Genomic DNA, 23,186 nt, shown 5'->3' with positions numbered 1-23,186 from the left:
AAAAGCTAAATATTATAAGCCACCTTTGACCTAGACGTAGGGAAGTTCTGTGGCAGACAAACTCTCGCATTGACTGATGAAACCTCGGCTAGGTCTATGGTTTCCATCAAAGCATTGAGGGGAAGCCAACTGAAGACGAAACGGTGGGAGGAGAAAGTAGCGTGGCCAAGGTCGACTGGATGGAAAGTAGTTGCCCAGAGAGCTCTTGGAGATATTGAGCCACTTGCCTCCTGATTAGCCATGCGAGAGGCGAAATCTTGCAGCACCCCTGCACCCTGTAGCATCCATCGGGCCTGTACAAACGGTCACGTTCGACTCAGGGGGGATCTCCTACTGAGGAGCTGAAAGCTGAGGTTCCCGGGTTGAAGAAGGAATCGGAGGAGAAGGGCCTGGATATATGTCCTTCTCATCCACAAGTATCGGATGTTAACGAGACCTGACCAAAGTTGCGGAGTCCAACTTGCTCGGAGGTGTTAACCAGTGACCCCTACAAGCGGGATATGGGTTTTAGCTGCACCCAGCAAGCAGGTTGCGGTGCTTTGGTCAGGTATCTGATACAAGTAGGAAATGAAGGGAGATAACATCGATGAGGTCCAGGAGGATGTACTTCTGGGAGAAGCACTAGCAAGGATTCTGTACTCCTCTGGTACTGTATTGGCACCATAGAATAACTTCCAGGAGTAGTACACTGAAGGACAAAGGATAAGTCCCACCGAGGACCTAGACGCACCACTAGAGTAGGAGAGTGGCACTTAGGCAGTATTTGGATGTTGTAAGGAGTACGTTGGCAGGGGATCCAGACACACCGCTGGCACAGAAGAGTGACACTGTAATGGTACTTGGATGTTATTCTGAGTACACTGGCTGGGAACCCAGATGCACAGCTAATAAAGAGAGACTAGAAATTACTCGAGAGTGGAAGAAGAAGCAAGGAAACTGGAACGAAGTGAAGGCAAGCATACAACAGTAGTAATGACGTTGTACAGGCAACTTCCTGCTGTCCAGAGTCCAGTTATATACCCTAAGGTAGCAGTCCACTGGAGGACAGTGTCAGCTGACAGCAACCATGCTACCAGTGGACGAAGGATCAGTCAGGTGATGAAGACTATCATGGTTGCGCCCATGATGGCAACCCCAGTAACCAAGTCACAGAGCCGCACATGGGAGTCCGAGTGAACCTAAGGTATAATTCTAAGCGCGTCACTCGCCGCCGCACCCGACTTCTGACCATTTGAGAAGTCACGGGAAGTCAGCGCTGGGGTGAGTAACGGACGATCCTAGGCCGTAACCTGACAAGACCAAAATGGACACTGTAACCACCAATGAATAAGGCCCATTGGTCTGTGGTCTGTAACTGTAAAGTTAACTCTCCAGCACACTTCTGTTAGCCACCTTATGAATGTCTATACTTATGTTGGGAGTGTGAAGATCCTTTGCATATAGTAGAGTTCAGTTCCTTTTTATACATGGTGGATCATTGAAGATGTAGACATGAAGTTACTGCTTTCCATGTGTACTTGCTTACTATAACAGAGTTGTTGATTCACATTTTTCATAATTAACAGCAAAATAGTCATGCTGGCTCAGAATGAAGCCTCCTATACATGCCTAAATACATAAATTCCTGTGTGAGCATTACAGCAACCATATCTGATAGACTTACGACAACTGCCAGCCTCGTTGCTTCATTAATATTTCCAAATTGTGGCAGATGCTGCTCAGACCTGCAATAAAGGTGGATGACAAGTATAAACTACTACAGAGACATTTACTGAACACAACACATATCGTGTATGTTTCCATGACAAGCTAAGAGAAAGGCAAAAACTGTTAAATGTATGGGTGACAGTGCATTTTTTTACCTATACCAATATTACTTTTGTGTTCAGACCCTGGTGGTAACAGGTCAACATTTTTTGAAAAAGACAAACTAGGGACATTTTCAATGGCATGCGAAGAAAAAAAAAAAAGAAAGAAGAAGAAAGAAGAAAGTACTCTTAGGTAAGCACTACAACAACATAATTGGAGACCTACATTTAAACATATCATTTTCCCAAAATCCAGGCTACACTACTTGTGCGCAACTCTGGCTAGGTAAGCAAAACTAGTTATCATGACATAATGTTCTTAGACCGTAGTAAAGAATGAATTCTCAGAATCACCTGGTTCCAGTCCAAACTCCAGATACTCTTCTCTCACAACCATCACTATCATGGCGATGAGAAGGAAAAGGAAGGCAAAGGTCAGGCAGACTGAACGCTCTCCTCCTTCTTCTGAACGGAAGTAGTGCTGCATCATCGTAAAAAGGACTTTACTGTAGGCTTCTGGGTAAGGAAATTTTGGTCTGAGAGATTTCACTACCCCACTTTAACGCCTGTATATAGTGCACAGTCACCTTTTTATATTCTATTACTTACGCCCCAACCACTATATTCATGCTACAAGGATACATTGAAAAAAGGACAGTCATCAGACACCACAGAACCCCAATGTTGACCTCACTCTGGGAATCCACAAGACAGTAATATCCCTCAGTGAACAGGTATATGAGAGTCGAGTACAGAGCAAAGTCTACAAACCACTGGTACTCCAAGAAATAGCGAAGCACTGCAAATAAAGAGAAAGATGTGAAAGTCATGCCTGTACAAATAGCTCAGTATTTACAGGTGAAGCATGGAGCATACTAGTGTCATCCATGTTAAAATGTTGCCTCAGCCACTCTATGCCTAAAAAATAATAATAATTGCCTTTATATAGCACATTTTTCAGAATAGAATATACATTAAAATTAAAAATAGCAAATTTAAATTTCTACACATGACACACAAAGCTGCTACTGTTACTTCGCTTATACTGTTTACAGTCCAAAAAGAAATTAATACAATTAGTCTGCACTGGGCAGATTTTTGACTGGTCACTACTTTCATGTGTGAGTATTTCTCTACTCCATATATACTACTAAAATCTGCATTCATGCACTTCCATTTTTCACTATGCAGATCACAAGGTGTCTCAATAGCATGGTAATGGACAAGGTTTGGGTACGGGATGCCGGCGGTCAGAATCCTGACCCAAGTTATAATGCAGACGCCTCCAGGTAAACTTGACCCTCCCCGCAGCCTAAACCTAACCCTAATGAAAAAAAGACCCCCTAGTAAACTGCACAAATGTCAAAATATATAATTTACAAATAGTAATATGTTTGACTGACACAAAGGCTTCCTTTAAAAATATATTTATTCACAATAATCTAATTAATACATAAATAGTTGAAGTTCTCTACAGTGCTTAATTCCAATTGCTGTATTCCTAGATGACTAGGATAGCTCAACATCTAACCAGTATTCAATATGGATTATAAAAAGTAAAGACAAAATTGATACTTGTATGCTCCCCAGCTTGTTGTTGCAATCAGATTAGTATACAATGTCTCTCTACGTAATAATCCTCCAATAGTGCTTAGATGGTTAAGACCTTAACATTTATATGCTCACTGGCTGGTTTTCCAATATCACAGAGTTTCCCAAATAGCAAAATGTTATCTTTAAATGCTGCCAAGTGTGCTAAATTCCTTGGGTGCCGCTGTTAGGGAGGCCTGCAGTGCCTCTCACCTCTCCGCTTCCGAGCGACAGTAGCGGGGGATACGGCACACTAAACCAGTACTCACAATGCTTGTCTCCCTTCTGTCTCGGATCACCATGAGTGGGGAGGAAGTACCACGTCTGTGTCGGCTGGTGTCTCGGACCCTCGCTCCAGCTGAGTGTGCGTCTAAAGGAAGCCTTTGTGTCAAACATATTACTATTTGTAAATTATATATTTTGACATTTGCACAGGTCACTAGGGGGTCTTTTTTTCATATGTGGTTATTTTATGCCAGAGGAGTAACTGGCTGTATGAACTAGCAGCAGTCCCATATCCAACCCACGTGGAATATATACTGTGGATCACCAAATTCAGTTTTCCAAGTATAGGAAGTTTTAGTCCAGATGTGATAATTATTCTGCTATTTTATATGATTTATGTTTTGAAACTTTTACAAATAAAACATCTACCTAAATAAAAAATAAATAAATAAAAAATAAGTGCTGGGAGGACATGCTCATTAAATGCAGTAACCAAAGGGCCTGATTGAGACCCGGACACAGTCCCGAATTGGTCACAACTGACAGATGTTCTTTTTCTGCGAATGCGCCAGAGCCGCAGTGTATTTGTGCGCCCGTTGCTTGGATTTGCGATGCGCCAGTTGGCGTTTCAATACATTTCCATGCAATTGCAGCATATTTTCACACGGCAAAATTGTAAGCAGCTGCTAATGCATTAGTGTCAACACCTGAACAGGCCCTTAATTTGTTACTCGTCATTATCACCAATGTGCACATAGTATGATTAGGTGAGAAATGGGGCCATGTGCTCCATGTCCCCTTGTTTCAATATGACTAGGTGTTTCTCTACATGCCCTAGTCTGTGTCTCTGTGCATCTGTATATATGCTGGGGCAATAATTAAATTAAAGTTGCTGGCTAGAAATTAGGAAGTTATTAACTGGATGGGTATATGAATTGACTTGAGGGAGGGATTAATTAAATTTAGGGCATGAAGCGATAGGGGAAAAGGTCAGGTATTGATGTTGGATGGACATAAGTAAAACTGTGCTGGGAATTTTTTTTTCTTTTTCCTGACAATCACAGGGGTGGGCTACTGTCTCTGCAAGTCACGAGGGCTCTGTACACAGAGGCATTCCCTGATCATTTGAATTTAGGGTGCTGTTGTTCAGTTGTGTCACTTAATTACATTCAGGATGTCTGTCTGTTCCCTGCTGGGTGCTACAATATCCACACTAAGGCCCTCATTCAGAGTCGATTGCAAGAAGCGATCCACTCACTCTGAATGAGGGCGGGCACTTCTTGTTTTGAAGTGCTGCCTCCAGGATCGCAAGCTAAGCTGTGGGTTACCACCCACAGCTAGCTTGCGATCAGGGTGATGGTCGCGATGATCATCACCATCGCGGACCATCGGGGCTTACGACGGAGCCGGCTCAGTTGTGCGCATGCTCTGTGTGGACCATCGACCCGGTTGCAAGCGCATTGGCGCTTTCGACAGGGTCTGAATGAGACCCTAAGTCCTGTCCAGGTCTGCTACTAATGTTGCAGCCTCTGGGGTATAGCTTACTTTGAAAATTAGGCGCTTAGGGCCTGATTCAGAGCCGCTCGTGAAGCGGCCGCTCGTTCATTCAGAGCGATGTTTGCCCAACCATGCGTACGGATCGTAATACGCATGCGCGAACCAGTCAGTGCGGCCCAAAATAGTTTGTTCGCTAAATAGCGAATGCCAGCTAATTTGAGAGACAGGAGGAGGCGTATGTGGGTGGTAACAGGGGAAGGTGCTTGAAAACGGGGAGTGGAGATCCGAACGCAGGCGTGCTTAAAGGTCAAAACGGGCGTTTTATGGGTGTGCATAATTAATACAGCAGCGTCACTGTCCACGTCACTGGGTTATTTTATAGTCAGAACTGCTCGCAAAATTGTGGTAGGAAAAACCAACCACAACCACAAGAATAGCGAGCAGTTCATACGCTGGTCGATGTACTCGATTAATCTAATAAATAGCGGACATGACGTAGGATGCGAGCGGCCAGGGGGCGTAGTTATCCAAAAAACGACCGCAAGTTTTGTTAGCTCGTTCAGACATAGAGGCGGGAACAGACCGCAAAGAGCGAACGGTTCATTTGAATAGCCACCCCCTTTTCCTGAACGACCGTCCGCAAATTGCATCCGGCTCTGAATCAGGCCCTTAGTGCAATACAATTATATGCTAAACCAGGAGTGTTTTGCATTTATCATTGCCCTTTTAAATTCCACAGCCAGAACCATTAACAAGCCATGGATTTTTTTGCAGATATAGTGGTGAATCGCGCTCATTCAATGGTGGTAGTAGAGTTGGATGTGGGGGGGGTGAAGGATGGTAAGGGGAAGGGTAGGGGTTAGGGGTGTAGGTGAGAGTGTGGGGAAGAGTGCTGCACCTTCTGTAGGAGTACCTGGTCCTACTGGTAGTGCAATCTGAAAGAGGGGGGGGGGGGGGGGGCAGCGTGGACAAGTGCGCTCTCTTTGGGTGTAGGGCAAATTGTTGTTTTATGTGTGCTGGATGGTGTTAAGTAAAAAAATGGACAACAGAGTAGGGGGCCAAACAGTTTATGGAGTAGGCACAGTGCTGCTCTGGAATGGTCCGAGAGGGGGAAAGGGGCAGGGTATGTATGGTGGGTGAGGAGTTTCAGTGGAAGTGGGTGTATAGATGATGGCGTGACTGACTTTGGGGGGCGGGGAATAGGAAGGTGTATAGCCCCATTTTTGGGGCTCCTTGCTGTGCGGTTCTTGCAAGGCAGCATTGCCGTCTGGGAGCGGAGGGGTGGATGCGCACCACGGTCCAGGACAGGTTACCAACCATTCGCTGGTGGTGCTAGCGGCCACCTGGACCAGCGGTGGCCCTGTGGGTCAGCGCATTACCACGTAGTGATTGGGGGGTGGTGGTGGGTGAAGTCCACAGTTGGATCGGCTGCGCGCGTGTAGGCGAAAGGGGAGTGAGTCTGGTCACTTCTTCAAGGAGCCAAGCCATGGATTTTGAATTCCGCGACTCAGTAAATATACCACTGTAGTCTGTCAGGTAATGCAGACATGTATTTATATTGGGATATTTGATTAGTGGTAGTTGTGATGGGTGCATGCACGTATTTACATTGCATTTTCATTGTCAAATAAAGAAAAAAAAAGTGTTGGTGTATCGGCTAGTAGTATGCATGCTCTCTCCATGACTTAGCCATGCCCATTATGGTGGCACACACTGGCCCACTTCGATTAACTGTTTATACTGGTTAAAAGTTACCAGCCAGCCTCTGGACTATATACTCCTGTTCTTGTCAGCGGGTGCTGACCCTTCTGTCAGTCTCCTTTACCTGCTTGATTTTTATGCATGTCTGTCACTCTTACACAGACATGCAGGATGAACCTGAATAGTGTATTTAGATAAGTGTTAAGTAACTAATTCTTTTGTAATGGCATTGGTCTATCAGCCTCTTTAATATGTACCATCTAATAGTAATTTGCTGTCTCATGAATGATAACACTCTGCTCTTAGTTTTTGAACAATGGGACTTCCTTATCTTAAGAGTTCTAGGCCCCTAAAGCCTTAATAAATCTGAGCGCACACTTGCACTAGCTTATAGTAGGTACAAAAGATATGTTAATATCTATGCTTACATCCAATTCTGCATAGCCACCTGTTCTGTGGCATAACCTCACTTAAACTTTGCCTGTGTGAGAACCCCCCTGTTACAACAGTAGAGACAGAACTGGGTAGTAAGTGAAGATGTAATTTAAATACGTACTAATCTCCATTGCCCATATGTGAATGCGCACAGTTCCGGAACATGCGACAATTAAAATTATATATATATATATAATATATATATATATATATATATATATATAATATATATATTACACATTTTAGCATCTCCCACAAATTACATTACTGTGATTTAATCACCTTGTTAATGTATTAATTTATTTATAATGATGAAAGGTTGCTCAGTCACTTGCATAAATAATACGTAATGAGACTGTAAACTAACTAAAGCATTTCCTCTGTACCTTAGTATCACAGAATACTGTGGGGTCTATTTACTAACAGGTGGTAAGGGTGCAAAAGAGCTCAGAGGCATAGAAAATCCAAGTACATACCGTTTCTCGTACTAATGGATTTTATGTTCTTTTCTGCTGCTAGCAGAAAATCAGAGGTGGCTATATCCTATGGCAGCACTAAGTTATCAAGCATCGTTGACTGCTTACCGAGTACTGTGATCTCCATGCCGCATCGCTTCCCTTGGCTGCCTATAACTCCTGTCTCCCGTCTCTACTCAGGCATACCGGAAGTCTTCTGATGTTTATCTTGTTGTTTGTGAATAAAATTTGTTCCAGTTGAAAAAAAAAAAAATGCTCAGTGCAGCTGTCTTTTGGGAATGTGTCCAGGCTGCTCTGCCCCGCAGTCCATGCTTTGGAAGTCGCGCTTCACTGACATCACATCAGCCGCCGGAGTACTTGTGCCATCCACATGAATGCACGTATGTGCAGGACCTTTGTGGTGAGCAGTAAGAAGGGGGACAGAAACCGCTTAGGGGTGAACTTAACGCTCACCCTTTTCGTCAGCTGGTTTCTTATTAATAGCTGCAGTAGCCTGCTCCTGCTTCGCAGCGCTAGCAGGAGCAGCAATAACTCCACGGTATGTGGACTGTTAGTAAATAGACCCCCGTAAATTGAAAACATTTAATTCAGGTTGCAAATTACAGAATCACTATATTTGTGATAATCCCCAATCTTGAAGACCTGGAAAATGATAAATAAAAAAATAAGTTTTTGCAATTTTTGGGCCGCTATTAAAAACCTTATTCACCTAGGGCATCTATGGTAGTAATTGGCTGTGCATCCAAATGCAGGTCTATATCTCTTGGGACAGTCAGGGGCTTCTCGTCTGTCACCCCATTCATTCTCCTAAGAGAGAGATAGAGACAAAGACAATTCAACAATTATAAGTTACTTCATCAAAATACCTACTCTGTAAATGTTATGGAGGAAAAACTGACACCAAGCAATAATTCTCAGAATCTCTAGGGGCACATTTATCAAGCTCAATTTGTAGTCCATCCTCTGAAATGGCTCTTTTTGGAACACTGCCAAATTTTAGATCATCAGGGTACCACAGCTAATATTGGAGAGATCTATTGCGGTCGTCTTCATGATTGCATCAGTAATCTTCAAAATGGGATATACCAAGCTCCAAAAAATGTAGCCTATAGGTTAGAAAGTGGCTTTTTTTTTTTTTTTTTGTAAAGTGGTATCCAAAGGATCACTCTCCTGTACTACCACTTGGTCATGTGCAGCCCAATTGCCATGAATTAGGCACACTGTCTGTTACATATGGACTTAATGCTCACATATCAGAACATTGGTCCCAACTGTTGCTAACGGTACAAAATTATGAGGCAACCAATCTGTATTTAGTATTAACTGATGTAGTGTAATCCAGATAATGAATGCAAATGTTTAAAGCTGGGTACACACCAGAAAGTTATATCTGGAGATTGACTGATCTCAAGATATATTTGCAGATGATGGTTGTTCATACGCACAGAACAATCTGCTGCCATCTGGCCGCGTGCCCCGTTGGGCGAGGTTTGCGTCACTCTCCTCTCCATATGGCCTCTGCAGCAAGTGTACGGGCGGATGACTGACCGCCCATACGCACAGCACGATACCCCAATATATCTGCCATCGGCTGTGCAGCATAGCCAACGCAATACGTCTGTTAAAAACGTCATTCACATACACATCGCTGGTACACACTGCCCAAACGATATATTGCCCGATCAATTGATCTGCTAATGTGTACCCAACATAACTGTTGCTGCACATTTGCACTGTTTGCAATTATGCCCCATAGTCTCCATGGTTCAAATTAGGGCTATATAAAATTGACAATAAAAGCAGTCTCATCAAATAGACATCTTTACACCTGGGCAAAACCATGTTGCACTGCAGATGGGCAAAAAGAATATGTGCAGAGACATGTACTGTAGATCTGAGAGGGGTGTGTCTAGACGTTAATCTATATTGCAGTGTAAAAATAAAACTGTCCAGCATTCATGGGCCACATGCAAAAGCAGACAGTTATTGTACATGCAAAAGAAATAAAAAGTATTTGCACGCCTTGCATTACATCATGGTTTGTTCAGGAACAAAGGTGTGTGCTTTTTTTTTTTTGCTTTTATCCAATCCCTCAAACAACCCTAAGTGATAAATGTGTACCAAAAAATTAATGTGATGGAACTTGTTTCAATAACGCCTTCTTGCAGAAAGTACAATGTATTACACGATCATTTTTTGTGCCTCTTTCTCATAATCCCTTTACCAGATTACAAAGCCCTTCTTTCATTATTGGTCATGTCTGATAATTCCCTAACTATACAATGCATTCTCAGAGTGGCTTAGCTTGGTCCTTAAAGGTCTCAAAATATCAAAAGGCAGGCAAAGGAGAAGGTACATGTGCATGTTTATTATATGCATTGCCAAGTGATAGGAACAATTAATACTTTCACATCGGGGGTTAATTCCAAATTGTCACTTTAGCAGCCCACACACCTTCTTCCATATTGTGTCAGCTTCACTGGGAATAAGTATTACATATTTTACTCTGCCACAGCAAATTTTATATTCTTTATTTTAGGATAGATTAGTCTTTTGCTATGATAGTTAATTCATGGACATTTTACAGAGAAAATAGGATATTAACTTTTTAACAAACCATTATTTCTTGCTCTAGCTCCTTTCACACTGTAAAATAACACTTAGTTTATTCTGCAGGGATACCAACTATGGGGCATATTCAATCAGCGTAGAAAAAACGTTTTCAGTGGAAAAGTATCATTGATGATGTCATTTCGCCAGGCGAAAAAAAACTTATCCCAGTATTCAATTCCAAAGACTTTTCGCGTACGCAGAAAGTCAGTGAATTGGAATAGGCGAAAAAGATTTGCCTATGGAAAGCAGGCGGAAAAAAGTGAAAAACTGCAACAAAAATAATCCTAAAAAAAATGTAACACCACCTCAAAAAATGACTTTGAAAAAGGGTGTGAAAAAGTACAAAGTTGAGGTACAAGCTTAAAAACTAGCAAATTAAGCTTTTGGGGGCTCTGCAAGTATGGGGGAGGTGTTTTTTGATTGCAGGTGCTTGTTGAATATTTTTAACCATGCTTGTACCCATTTTCATGTACCCCAAGTTTGCTGGGACTAGTTATTTTCTCCCAAAAAACACTGCTAAATGCTATTCTTCACCACTTGTGCAAAGATGCTAATTAGCGCTATTGAGAGCATTTAAGTACCCCAAATAGCTTCAGCAGGTCTATTCGGGGTCATCTACACTGATCCCCAATGTTAGTACATCTTTTGGGGGGTGTCAGGCTGATTTCCCCCAATCTGACAGTACTTTTAGCCTGTTTGCGTTTCGCCGGGTCCCGTTTTCGTGTCCTTTGGAATTGAATAGGGTGAAAAGCGGGGTCGCACGAAAATTTTTCGCCTCCAAAACACACAAAGTTGGCAAAAGTACAGCAGGCGAAACCTTTCTGACTTTTCGCATCTAATTGAATATGCCCCTATGTGTACAGCATCCATGCCCTGCAACAAGGTACACGGTGGAAAAGATAACCATCGTGACCCAGATCAGCTCTCTTATACAGAACACAGATAATGACGTACAGAGGTGCCAAAATGATGCATAGAGACAGAAATTTCTAGTACAGTGACTGGAGCTGGTGCCAAGTGTGGGTGAGGCCATGATGTAGATTACTGGCAGGCAACAGGCAGCTAGCATCTCTGAGTCTTCAACTATGGTCCAGGTATTTCTGTTTGTTTGTTCTACCCTCAAAATAATTAGAATGGCATACATTTTCCTGGATGTGCTGAAGAGTTGGACAGCAATCTTTATTATAAAGCAGGATGGCTGTAATCTCTGAAATGTCAGCCATGGAGACATGAGAGCAGAACAGGAGAACCTGGCACAGGGTAAGTATAGCAGGACAGGGTCGGGAACGAGGAAGGCGACTGGAGGTAAGGACAGACCCTAAACTTCCTACAGACCACACCAGTTTGTCAGTCTTACCTCTCTCGCTTGGCTTTGGGTTTCGGTTTCCCAGAAAGTGACCTCAGCTCATCCTCAGTCGGATGCTTGAAACGGAACAAACTATTTGCACAAAATAAACAATTAGGTGATGTGAAGTAAAAATGATAAAAATTAAACACAATTAACAAAATAAATAAATAAAAAATCAGTTTATAGACAATCAATCATTCTATAGATCTCTACATGTGAATGCTGGTTCTGTTGTAATGTAGCTAAAAATAGGTATAAATGAGAAAAAAAAAAAAATGAATGATATCTGCAGATGATGGTTGTTCATACACAATGAACGACCATCACTGCCATCTGACCAGGGGTCCCGCTGGTTGGGAGTCGCGTCACGCCCCCTTCCCTGGCGACCTGCACAGCAAGTGTACGGGAGGTTGTGTGACTGCCCATACACAAACAGCACAATGTGCAGACATATATGCCATCGACTTTGCTACACAGCAGGCGTGATATGTCTGAACTACGTAGTTCACAGCCATATCGTCTGTACACCCTGGCTGATGCACACACAATATATTGGCCGTTCAATTGAACAGCCGTTATGTCGCCCAGTGTGTACTCAGCATAAGTCAGAGCTCACTGCCACATTCGCAGATTTATTAACTCTAGTATTTGTACAATAGAATTGCAGAAATATGTGCCTTCCAGAGGACGTTTTAACTTTTACCTCTCACTATACGACCTTGTTCAGTTTACGGTGTGGCAACTAACAAATGCAAATATAAACTCTTTTCTCTGAGTAAAATGCCCTATAGGTTAACCATATGGTTTTACCATACTTTTAAATAGCTTCCTCCATTATTACTAGGGTCCATTTTTTCAAGAAAAAATAAAAAATAAACAAATATATGTATATTAAAAATCAGAAATTGGGGAAGATAGCCTACAACTTTATTTCTTAATGAAGCACCAGATATTTTGAGGGAAATTATAAATAGTCACATTCAAATATAAGAAGAAATTTACTTACACAACACAGCTAACACTTGTAAATTTGATATGACTCAAGTCACTGTTGTTTTTTCCAGTTCTTTAAATTACAGTGCAAGAATTGTATCTATTTCTCTTGTATATTGCAGTGTGAAACACATATGACTGATGACGAGATGTACTTTAGCGACCGGCGGCCGCAATGCCGCCAGACACAATCCCAACAGCAGAATGCAGGCTAGGGATTTATGATAGGCGTCAAAATACCGACGCCTATCATAATCCTGATGCCAGAACCCAGGACGACACATGCCTGGACGAGGTGACTCCAGGGCGCCCGTCCTGTTAGCTGCAGAGGGGAGGGGGGAGGGTTAGGCTTCCCCAGGGAGAGGTTAGGGTTAGGCACCCCCCAGGAAGGGTTAGGGAGCAGTAAGGGGGGGTTAGGCACCACTAAGGGAGGGATAGGGGGGAGGGGCAGGAGAGGTTAGCATACTTACCTGCCTCGGTTGGGATTTCAATCCCATTCCCTGATGACAGTTTGTGGTATTGGCTAGATTTTTAGTGGACATTTCATACAATATATCACAATATAAAAAAATTGTAGGCAGATATGGTAAGCAAATGTGGACCATTTGACATCTAGTGGCTCTCCAGCACTTGAATTAAAAGAATGGACAGTCAGAGCAGCCTGCAGGGTCTCCCTAGAAGCTGTATTCACCATAAGCTGTAGAGTCACTGGACCCAACTCATCCATCTGTTGCTATAAACTAAATGTGTATTTGTTATAGTATGTCAGCAATTTATAACAATCTATACAGAGCTAGACAATACACTGTGTTTGGCTCTGCGGTTTGTTGACTATTCGACATGAAGGATGTCCGGAACGCATTAAATCAGAAATGAGATGTTATAGTATATGTTCTAGCCTATATAGAAGAAAAGGGAAAAAAATAAATAAAATTGCCCTTTTAATAATATGTCTGTATGTACAGCCATTGTTTAGCACATAGTAGAGAGAAATAAAGTACTAACCACTCAGCTCCTGTCACTTTACAGGCTGTGTTTGAAAAATGACAGTTAGAAGCTGATTGATAGGTACCTTATCTCTCTCCAAGTTTTGATAAATCTCCCCCATGGTTCTGCATTTCCTATTCTTCCAAAATTTAAGAAATGTACTTTATGATTATACATATACCCACACCTTAACATAAAATTATTTTAAACATATAAATATGTACTGCAATTTAAAGATATTAGCAAGCAATAGAAGCTCCAGGAAGTAGAACACCATATTGTTAATAAAAGCAGCTTACCTGCCATTGCATAGAAGCCAACGTGCAAGGGAGTAATGGGGGGACACTCTCTGCATAACACTAGCCACCAGCAAGGTGACCACCATCTGTATCCCCATCACAGCCTGTACAGAGAAGGATAATAAATGTAGACATTATTTGTGTCAAGATCAGAATATAAACACATCACAGTCCCAACTTGTGTTACTGGTGTTATGTTGGCTACATATTGGTCTTTCCTCCTAATTTCCTCCCATTGATCAGTGGACCAAGATTGAATGTGGTACCTATTATTATACCCTACTCTATTACCCCTTTCAGACTTAAGATCCAGGAAATTATCGGGTCCAAGTGCTTGAACTGGCAATTTGCTTTTCTGTGCGAAAGGGAGGGGGGAGGGGGGGGTGTACAGACTGGGACTGTCAAAAAACCCCATGTATCAAATGCTGGGTAAAAGCCCCAGATTTTTTTTACTTTTCTCTGTGTAAAAGTGGTATTAACTCACCTATGTTTAAGGTCTGCCGACCCCAGGCTAACATACTGCCTGTGTGAACACTAAATGCGTGTACAAAGTTCTCACAATATGATCTAATGATTCTCCTTATGGATCCAAAGGCCACTTGTGAGGCCCCCAATAAACATCATATTGACCACCACTGCCCTAGACAGAGTTCCAACTACCCCATATCTATGGGAAACCAGTAGTAGCCGCTTTCCTTTCTATAAAACCATCAAAAGAATGACATTACTGCAAATCATTTCTTTGACAGATTACATTTCAGAATGGTATTTTGATCTGCTTATTTGCCAGGTCATCGGTCAGTGTATGGCCAGCTTTACACTAACTTCACCTGTTCATCCCTCCTTCCCCCCTTGACTTAAGAGCACTAAATATTTTTACCAGCTGCCATCACCAGTCACCAAGGAGTTCACTACACATGGAATAAAACAAAAGTTCACCGTAGCATTACTAATTTAGTGGTAGTTTTGAGAGATAGTCTATACATTTTGATAAAACAGCTATGGATATTAAATATTTGGTATGTTAGAAATATGTATAAACTATAGATATAGGTTTTTATTAGTGTTTTTGTACTGCAGAGAAAGGAAAAAAATAAATAAATAAAATAAAGGATGCTAGATAAAATGCCATTTTTGTATACTGCTACTTTCAAGCTTATAATAATTGAGACGCACTGTATATTATGCACCCTATGTTTCAATGAAACTCTTTGGGTGCAAAGTACAAAACTAAAAATTGCCACAACCATTACCAACAGATGAGATGTAGCCAAATTGCAGAATTCCTCGCTGCTCCTTCCCTTCATCCTTTTAATACATGCAGCAGTATAAAACTTTATTCTGCCTCACCAGAATGACTATATACATAAAAATTAAGCTGGGTACACACTAGACGATATATTGAACAATTTGTCGTTTTGGGGGACAAATCGTCCAGTGTGTACACACTATTGCGCACGTCGTTTGTCACTTGTTCAGATCTGCCTGCAGTGCAGGCCAATCTGAAGATATGACAGCTGTCACCGTGGTTCTGGATGTGTTGGGGATGACATCTGGAGGCCGTACATCAGATCATGCACGGTGTATGGACAGCACAATATATCGTACAATTGCATCTGCCGTCGCTGGGAACACACATAGTCTAGTGTGTACCCAGCATTGGGCTCACATCCACTGGTGTTAACTTCTTGCATTACACAAGTGTTTTCAATCCTAACACAACACAGGCACATGGGTGTGAAAATGGAAGACATTGCTCCAATGACCCCAAATCCACTTGTATGGTTACTTGTGGCTGGAAACGTTGTGTTTTCCAAACACTACTTGGTCCATTCACAACAAGGTATCACTCGATGAACATGACAAAGAATACAAAATACACATCAGTGTGTGTGTGTGTGAGGCCTTAAGTGGGGAAAAACCACTGAGCCTCATGGAAAATGAATGAAGTTGGCAGATAAGCAACCTCTGACTTGGGTTGTCATGGATTAGAGTGATGTCATTTTATCCCATTACTGCCAAAATGTACAAAATAGTATAATTATTACCAGCTGATTTTCAAGATTTATTTTGAATCTATGCACATGCAGGGCGACAGCACTACCCCGCCATGCAGAAGATTTGTTTCTACTGTCTATAACAACTGCCATTCAACAAATCTTAATTAGGAAAGCCATCAGGATAACAAGACATACTATATGTGTATGCAGAACAAGAGGTGCAACAATGCCTACATAGAAAATAAAAATATGAGATATGGTAAGAACTTACCCTTGTTATCTCTATTTCTACGAAGTCCATAGGGTTCCACAGGATACCTTGGGTATAGGTGTGACGTCAGTCGCAGGGCACCAAAGAGTTAAGCTTTCAGCCTCCCAGGATGCACTAGGTCCCCCTCCTATACCCCGCCCCCGGGCCAAGGCACCTCAGTTAGTTACCAAGCCATAGGCCGGAGGAGGAGAAGGAAGAGAGAGAACAAAGATCTGGACACATACAAGAATCACATTCTCACCAGAGGGAGACGGAAAACCGGTGACCAGAGCAAAGCCCATCTGCAGCACAGGTGCGACAGGGCGGGAGTCCTGTGGAACCCTATGGACTTCGTAGAAATAGAGATAACAAGGGTAAGTTCTTACCATATCTCATATTTTCTACTTCAGGGTCCATAGGGTATCCACAGGATACCTTGGGGATGTCCCAAAGCAGTATCCTTTAAGGGTGGGGACGCTCCTGTGCAGAAAGGAGAATCCGCCGCCCAAAGGAAGCATCCTGAGAGGCGAAGGTGTCAAACCTGTAATACCTCACGAAGGTATGGACAGAAGACCACGTAGCAGCCTTGCAGATCTGAACTGCCGAGGCACCACGTCGAGCTGCCCACGAAGGACCCACAGACCTAGTGGAATGAGCCTTCAGAGAAGGAGGGACCGGTAGGCCTTCATGAAGATAAGCTTCAGAAATAGCCATACGGATCCAGGCTGCCAAAGTTTGCTTTGAAGCAGGCCAACCCTTTTTACGGAAGCCAAAGAGGACAAACAAAGCGTCCGACTTCCTAAACGAAGAAGTGCGGTCAACATAAGTCCTTAAGGCCCGCACAACATCCAAAGAGGCCTCACCCACGGAAAGACCCGGTGAGTTAAAGGCCGGAACAACTATTTCCTCGTTAATATGAAACTGGGAAATAACTTTGGGAAGAAACTCGGGCCGAGTGCGGAGCACTGCCCTGTTCCCATAAAAAACCAAGAAAGGGGGTCTACAAGAAAGAGCCCCTAACTCAGAAACACGTCTGGCCGAAGCAATGGCCAGAAGGAAAACAGTCTTAGCTGTTAGCCATTTAAGATCCACTGAGCCCAGTGGTTCAAACGGCGGTCCTTGGAGAGCCCTCAGGACCACAGCCAAATCCCAAGGCGCCACAGGTGGAACAAAGGGCGGCTGAATGCGGAGAACACCCTGCATAAAGGTGCGCACATCCGGGATTGTAGCAATCCTACGGTGAAACCAGACAGATAGGGCCGAAACCTGTACCTTCAAAGAAGCAAGGCGAAGCCCATGATCTAGTCCCGCTTGCAGGAAGGCGAGAATCCGAGACAGACGAAACTCCCGCGGTGCATAACCTCTCGGTCGACACCACTGGAAGAACGTATGCCACACGCGATGGTATATCCTCGCGGAAGACGGTTTCCGAGCTCGTAACATGGTACGCACCACAGAGCTGGAAAACCCCCGGGACCTCAGCATGGCCGTCTCAACAGCCACGCCGTCAAAGACAGCCGAGTCAGGTCCGGGTGAAGGCAAGGACCCTGAGACAGAAGGTCCGGTCGTAGCGGCAACCGCAGAGGAATGTCCACGGACAGACCCTGAAGGTCTGAGAACCAGTGCCGTCTGGGCCACGCGGGAGCTATCAACAGGAGCGTCCCTCCTTCCTGTTTGAATTTCCGGATTACCCGTGGAAGAAGGGAGACCGGAGGGAACAGTTATGCGAACCGGAACGTCCACCGGACGGACAGAGCATCCACCAGAGACGCCCCTTCGTCTCTTGTGCGAGACCCGTACACCGGCAACTTGTTGTTGTGCCGGGACGCCATGAGGTCGATTTCTGGAAGACCCCACCTGTCCACCAGTAGTTGAAAAACGTCCGGGTGCAGGGACCATTCCCCCGGATGAACGTCCTGGCGACTTAGAAAGTCCGCCTCCCAATTGAGCACTCCCGGGATGAAGACCGCTGATATGGCCGGAAGATTGCGCTCCGCCCAAACCAGGATCCGAGAGACCTCTACGAGAGCCGCCCGACTGCGAGTTCCTCCTTGCCTGTTTATGTAGGCCACGGTGGTAGCGTTGTCCGACTGGACCTGCACCGGGCGACCCTGGAGAAACCGCTGTGCCTGCTGGAGAGCATTGAAGACCGCACGGAGTTCCAAGATATTTATTGGAAGCTCCGCTTCTGTCGGCGTCCACCTGCCCTGGAACAAGTGTGGACCCGAAACTGCTCCCCAGCCCCGAAGACTGGCGTCCGTTGTCAACAGGACCCAATTTGGAACCCAGAACGGACGTCCCTTGTTGAGGTGGGTCGTCTGTAACCACCACGTAAGGGACAGGCGAACCTCCTGGGTGAGCACAATCGTCTGGGACTTCAGAGACTGAGTCAGCCCGTTCCACTTGGACAGGATCAGGTGCTGCAGAGGTCTGGAGTGAAACTGGGCGTATTCCACCATGTCGAACACCGACACCATGGAGCCCAGTAACCTCATCGCCGAGTGTAAGGACACCCGGCGGCTGTGCAGACAACTGCGCACCCTTGACTGTAAAGCAGAGATCTTGTCCTCCGTCACGAAGATCCTTTGCTGTCCCGAGTCCAATAAGGCTCCAAGATGCAGAATCCTCCGAGACGGGATTAGAGTGGACTTCTGCCAGTTGATTAGCCAGCCGTGCCGTTGCAGCAGTGCAATGGTCAGGTCCAAGTGGCGTAACAGGAGCTCTGGAGATCCTGCCACCAATAACAGGTCGTCCAAATACGGCAACATGCGGACTCCCTGCAGCCGCAGAGAAGCCGCCATGACCGCCATCACCTTGGTGAAAACACGTGGTGCTGTTGCCAGGCCAAAAGGTAACGCCCGAAACTGGAAGTGGTCGCTGCTGATTGCAAACCTGAGGAACTGTTGATGGCGCCAAAGAATAGGGACATGCAGGTAAGCGTCCTGTATGTCCAATGACACCAAGTAGTCCCCAGGTTCCAGCGCCAGAATGATGGACCGTAGGGTCTCCATCCGAAACTTCGGGACCCGCAAAGACTTGTTGAGTGCTTTGAGGTTGAGAATCGGACGATATGACCCATTGGGTTTCTGTACCAAAAATAGATTTGAATAGAAACCCTGGCCCCTCTGGGAGAATGGAACCGCCACTATAACTCCAGCCTGGAGCATAGTGTGCAATACCTTCCGCAGCTCCGTAGCCTTGTTCCGGTCTGATGGGAGACCCGTGGTGAAGAAGCGAGCCGGGGGTCTGTGCCGGAAGGAGAGGGCGTATCCGTGGGAAACCACCTCCAGAACCCAAGTGTCTGTCGTAGTGGTCGACCAACACTGGGCGAACTGTAGCAGGCGGCCTCCCACCCTGGGATCCCCCAAAGGGAGGCCCGGACCGTCAGGCCGCAGGCTTGCCATCTGGCTTGGGGGCCGGACGTCTGGTACTCCATGCCTGCTTCCGGGGCTTGACCGATTTCTTAGGGCCAGCCTGTCGAGGAAACGACTGTGGTTTGGGCCTGCCCTGGGCCCTAGATGACCGAAAGGACGATGGTCCCGAACCAGAAGGAGCAGCGGCCGACGGGAGACAGGCAGATTTGGCTGCCGCCAGCGTGGCCACAATCTTATCCAGATCCGGACCGAAGAGAACTTCTCCGGTAAACGGCAACGCTTCCAGACCTTTCTTGGAATCTGCGTCCGCCTTCCAGGATCGCAGCCACAAGGTGCGACGAGCAGCTACCGCTGCTGAAGAAATTCTAGACACCAGAGTACTAATGTCTAGAGCCGCCTCGTTGATGTAGGTGGCCGAATCACGGAGATTGCCAATCAACTCCGCCTGATCGGCCGGACAGTCGGATTCAAAAGAAGCCTCTAATGAATCCGCCCAGCGCTCCATCGCTCTGGCAACCCAGCAAATGGCCATAGCCGGCCGTGCTGCCCCCCCAGCAAGGGAATAAGCGGACTTCAGGCAGATTTCTACCTTGCGGTCCGTAGCATCCTTAAGGGAGGACATGGATGGCATCGGCAATGTGGCACTACGGACAAGACGGGTCACGTGAGAATCCACCTGTGGAGGGGATTCCCACTTCGCAAAATAATTATCCGCGAACGGATAAGCCACCGCCAGGCGTCTCTGCGGCTGGTATCTTTTGCCAGGTTGTTTCCACGCCTCCTCTAAATGGTCCACCAACTGACCCGAAAGAGGAAAGACTGTGGCATCGCCCTTCACATCTTTGAAAAAGGCATACTTAGATTTAGCCGCTGGGGGAACTTCGTCCTCAATCACCAAGGCTGTGCGGACCGCCCGAATAAGTCCAGGAATATATACTTTGGACTTAGCATCAGCGTCCTTAGTATGGAGAGGTTCCTGATCGTAAGGATCTAGAATCTCCCCATCATCAGACGTCCCTTCGTCATCCTCATAAGGAGCGGACAGAGACGCCACCGGCCTTTTATGAGACCGCATCACAGACTCCCCTTGCAACACATCCGACAAGTGCTGTACAGAACTCGTCAGGGAGTTAACCCACGCTGGCTCCTGAGAACCCGGGAGCGGGGAAATAGGGAGACTGTGGGGTACCACCAATTGTCGTGGGAACCCCTGCATGGGTGACGACACCACAGACTGCTGGGACAAACCCATCGGAGTAAACGCGGGCTGCGGAGCTAACTGGCCCACTAAAGCTGTTAACGCCTGAGCGAAACAAGCCCAGGGCGGCTCCTGTACCGGTGCTGTAACCGTAATAGGCCGCGCCATGGACAAACACTGCCGGCAAAGGCCCTCCGCGCTACCCTCCCCCTCCGCTAACGGTACTTTGCACGTGGTACACTGTAGCCGGAGGGGAAAATCACTTTCAGACATGATGGCACCACGTATGTGACCTCTCTCACCAATTAAGTATTAAATAGGCGAGAGACCACCCTGCAGCACCGCACCGCAAGGGCTTTAGCAGAAAGAACAGGGACAGTAATAAAGCTGACAGTTTAGAGAAGAAAAGATTACAGGCAGCAGCGCTAGCACAGTCACATACAATGCAGAAAAATAACAATTCCTGCACTAACAGCGCTGATCACTCAACTACACAGACACAGGGCCTGGTAGGACACAGCGCTGCATACACAGACCTGACCACAGCGGAGGAGAGGTATGCGGGGGGACCCAGACCACGATGCTTCCGTCCAGCGCTTCCAGCAGCGTTCACCATGCGTTCTGGAGAAGATGGCCGCCGAGGAGCAGAGAGGAGGCTGGCCTGGGGGAGGAGCGCTGCCACAGGACCAGTCGGCAGCATGCAGAGAGGGCTGTGTGCAGCGGGGGAGGCGCCGGCTGTGAGACAGGGAAGGCGCGCTCCCCTGGCATGCATTTAACCCCTGGGACGCCGCAGCGCTACCGCTCTGCTGCGGTCCGCTGTCCCAGGGGGTAGTGGAAGCGCAGGTTGGTCGCCTGGCTCCACGCTGCAGCCAGTCCCCAGGGAGCCCCCTGCCTGGGGACTTAGGACCATGTGATCAGCGGGGACCCACCGCGGGACCCCGCTGCTTACCTCTGTCCCCCTTGAATCCGGCCATGGTCCGGAGCATCTGGGGTCACCGCTAGCTGTGACCCCAGACGCCCACCAGCATCCCCGGATCAGTACCGGCGTTCTGGTACCGGCGGGGTGTAGGGAAGACAGCATGGACGTCAGGACTGACTGTCCATGCTGTACATCCAGATGTGCAGCCACAGCTGCATGAAGAATAAGCTTCAGGGGCTCTTCTAGCCCCCACTCCAACAGGTGCACCCGACTCCGGCCGGGCACCAAACTAAACTGAGGTGCCTTGGCCCGGGGGCGGGGTATAGGAGGGGGACCTAGTGCATCCTGGGAGGCTGAAAGCTTAACTCTTTGGTGCCCTGCGACTGACGTCACACCTATACCCAAGGTATCCTGTGGATACCCTATGGACCCTGAAGTAGAAATAAAAATGTTTTCATAAAAACCATGGACAAAGCTTTACACTTGGCACTGCCCCTGGGCATTAGGTACAGATGGCAGCCATGTTACTGATAGAACTTCTACTTTTCAAATAATTGCAATGCATTCTGATCCTGTATCTGGAACTCCAATAACTCATTAGGGAAAGACTTGCAGCGACTTCCACAAGATAACTAGTAACAACAGACATACAAGAGGCACACACGTGCACATTAAATCACGAGTTATCTGCACGTATCTGATGCTATTGCACTGATGTAAAATGTTATCTCACCATGCTGACTTTGGCTCTTTAGATGGTCTTGTTGCAAAGAGGATTACACTTCACCAACCATGTGAAGGGGGAGAACAGCTGCAGGAAGGGCACTGGGCTACTGTCCCTTTAAGGAAGTCAGTGCTGGTGCTAGCAGCTAGGCCAGTCAGACGTCGGCATTGCGGTGACTGACAGCCAAGCAACTAATCGCCGGCTAGAATACGGCATTGGTAGGCGGCTGCCTTGTTATTTATATTTCCTCAATGTATCCGGGTAGCAGGGTCCCGGGTCATAGCGCGGAGTGCATGCTGGGAGATGTAGTAGATGGGGTCAGTCAGTTACTATACTTAACCATATTATCATAGGTATAGAGTTGGTAAGAATCGTGTCCGTGAGGCTGAGTTAAAAGGAACAGGCACAACTAGGCAGTAATAGAGATAATGAACGTGAAACCTAGTACAGGATATATATAAACACAATGAGTGTTGGGTGCCGGGAGATATTTTTTAATACTGATATTCTGTTTCATGCCTGTAAAATTTAGGAAATAGTCTCAGCCTACCCTGACTGCACGTCCCTGCTCTGTACGTGATCGCAATGCAACCGCTGCGCTTGCGGCGTTCGCACATGTGAATTAGCAATCGCTCGACCTGTGTAAAAATCGTCATTGCGTCCGTCTCTCAATCAGGCCCGTAATTCATGAGCAAGCACTAAAAAGTATCGGTATGTTTTCATCAACATGCAGATCTTACTGCTTTGGG

At 45.9% G+C, this 23,186-nt stretch overlaps 1 protein-coding gene across 2 annotated transcripts in view; it reads right to left on the bottom strand.

The window, feature by feature from the left end:
• Positions 1-22,627, bottom strand: part of TMEM161A (transmembrane protein 161A) — a 31,959-nt gene extending 9,332 nt beyond the window's left edge. Inside the window, exons 1-7 of one of the 2 annotated variants that reach the window (XM_088478429.1) lie at positions 22,447-22,627; positions 13,973-14,076; positions 11,703-11,783; positions 8,442-8,539; positions 2,451-2,607; positions 2,163-2,314; positions 1,664-1,724 (exon numbers count right to left, since the gene is read on the bottom strand). In XM_088478429.1, coding sequence (XP_088334555.1) covers positions 1,664-1,724; positions 2,163-2,314; positions 2,451-2,607; positions 8,442-8,539; positions 11,703-11,783; positions 13,973-14,076; positions 22,447-22,449 — 656 coding nt within the window. In that variant the 5' untranslated portion in view covers positions 22,450-22,627. Of the gene's footprint in view, positions 1-1,663; positions 1,725-2,162; positions 2,315-2,450; positions 2,608-7,840; positions 8,414-8,441; positions 8,540-11,702; positions 11,784-13,972; positions 14,077-22,446 lie in introns of those variants that run through there. The other variant, XM_088478430.1, reaches the window with a different exon arrangement.
• Positions 22,628-23,186: the final 559 nt, after the last annotated feature.

This window comes from Taudactylus pleione, unplaced genomic scaffold (assembly GCF_031769625.1).
Source record: "Taudactylus pleione unplaced genomic scaffold, aTauple2 ptg000214l, whole genome shotgun sequence".
NCBI lineage: Eukaryota > Metazoa > Chordata > Amphibia > Anura > Myobatrachidae > Taudactylus > Taudactylus pleione.
Note: the sequence above shows the minus strand (reverse complement) of the source record. Positions and strands in the feature narration are given on the sequence as shown.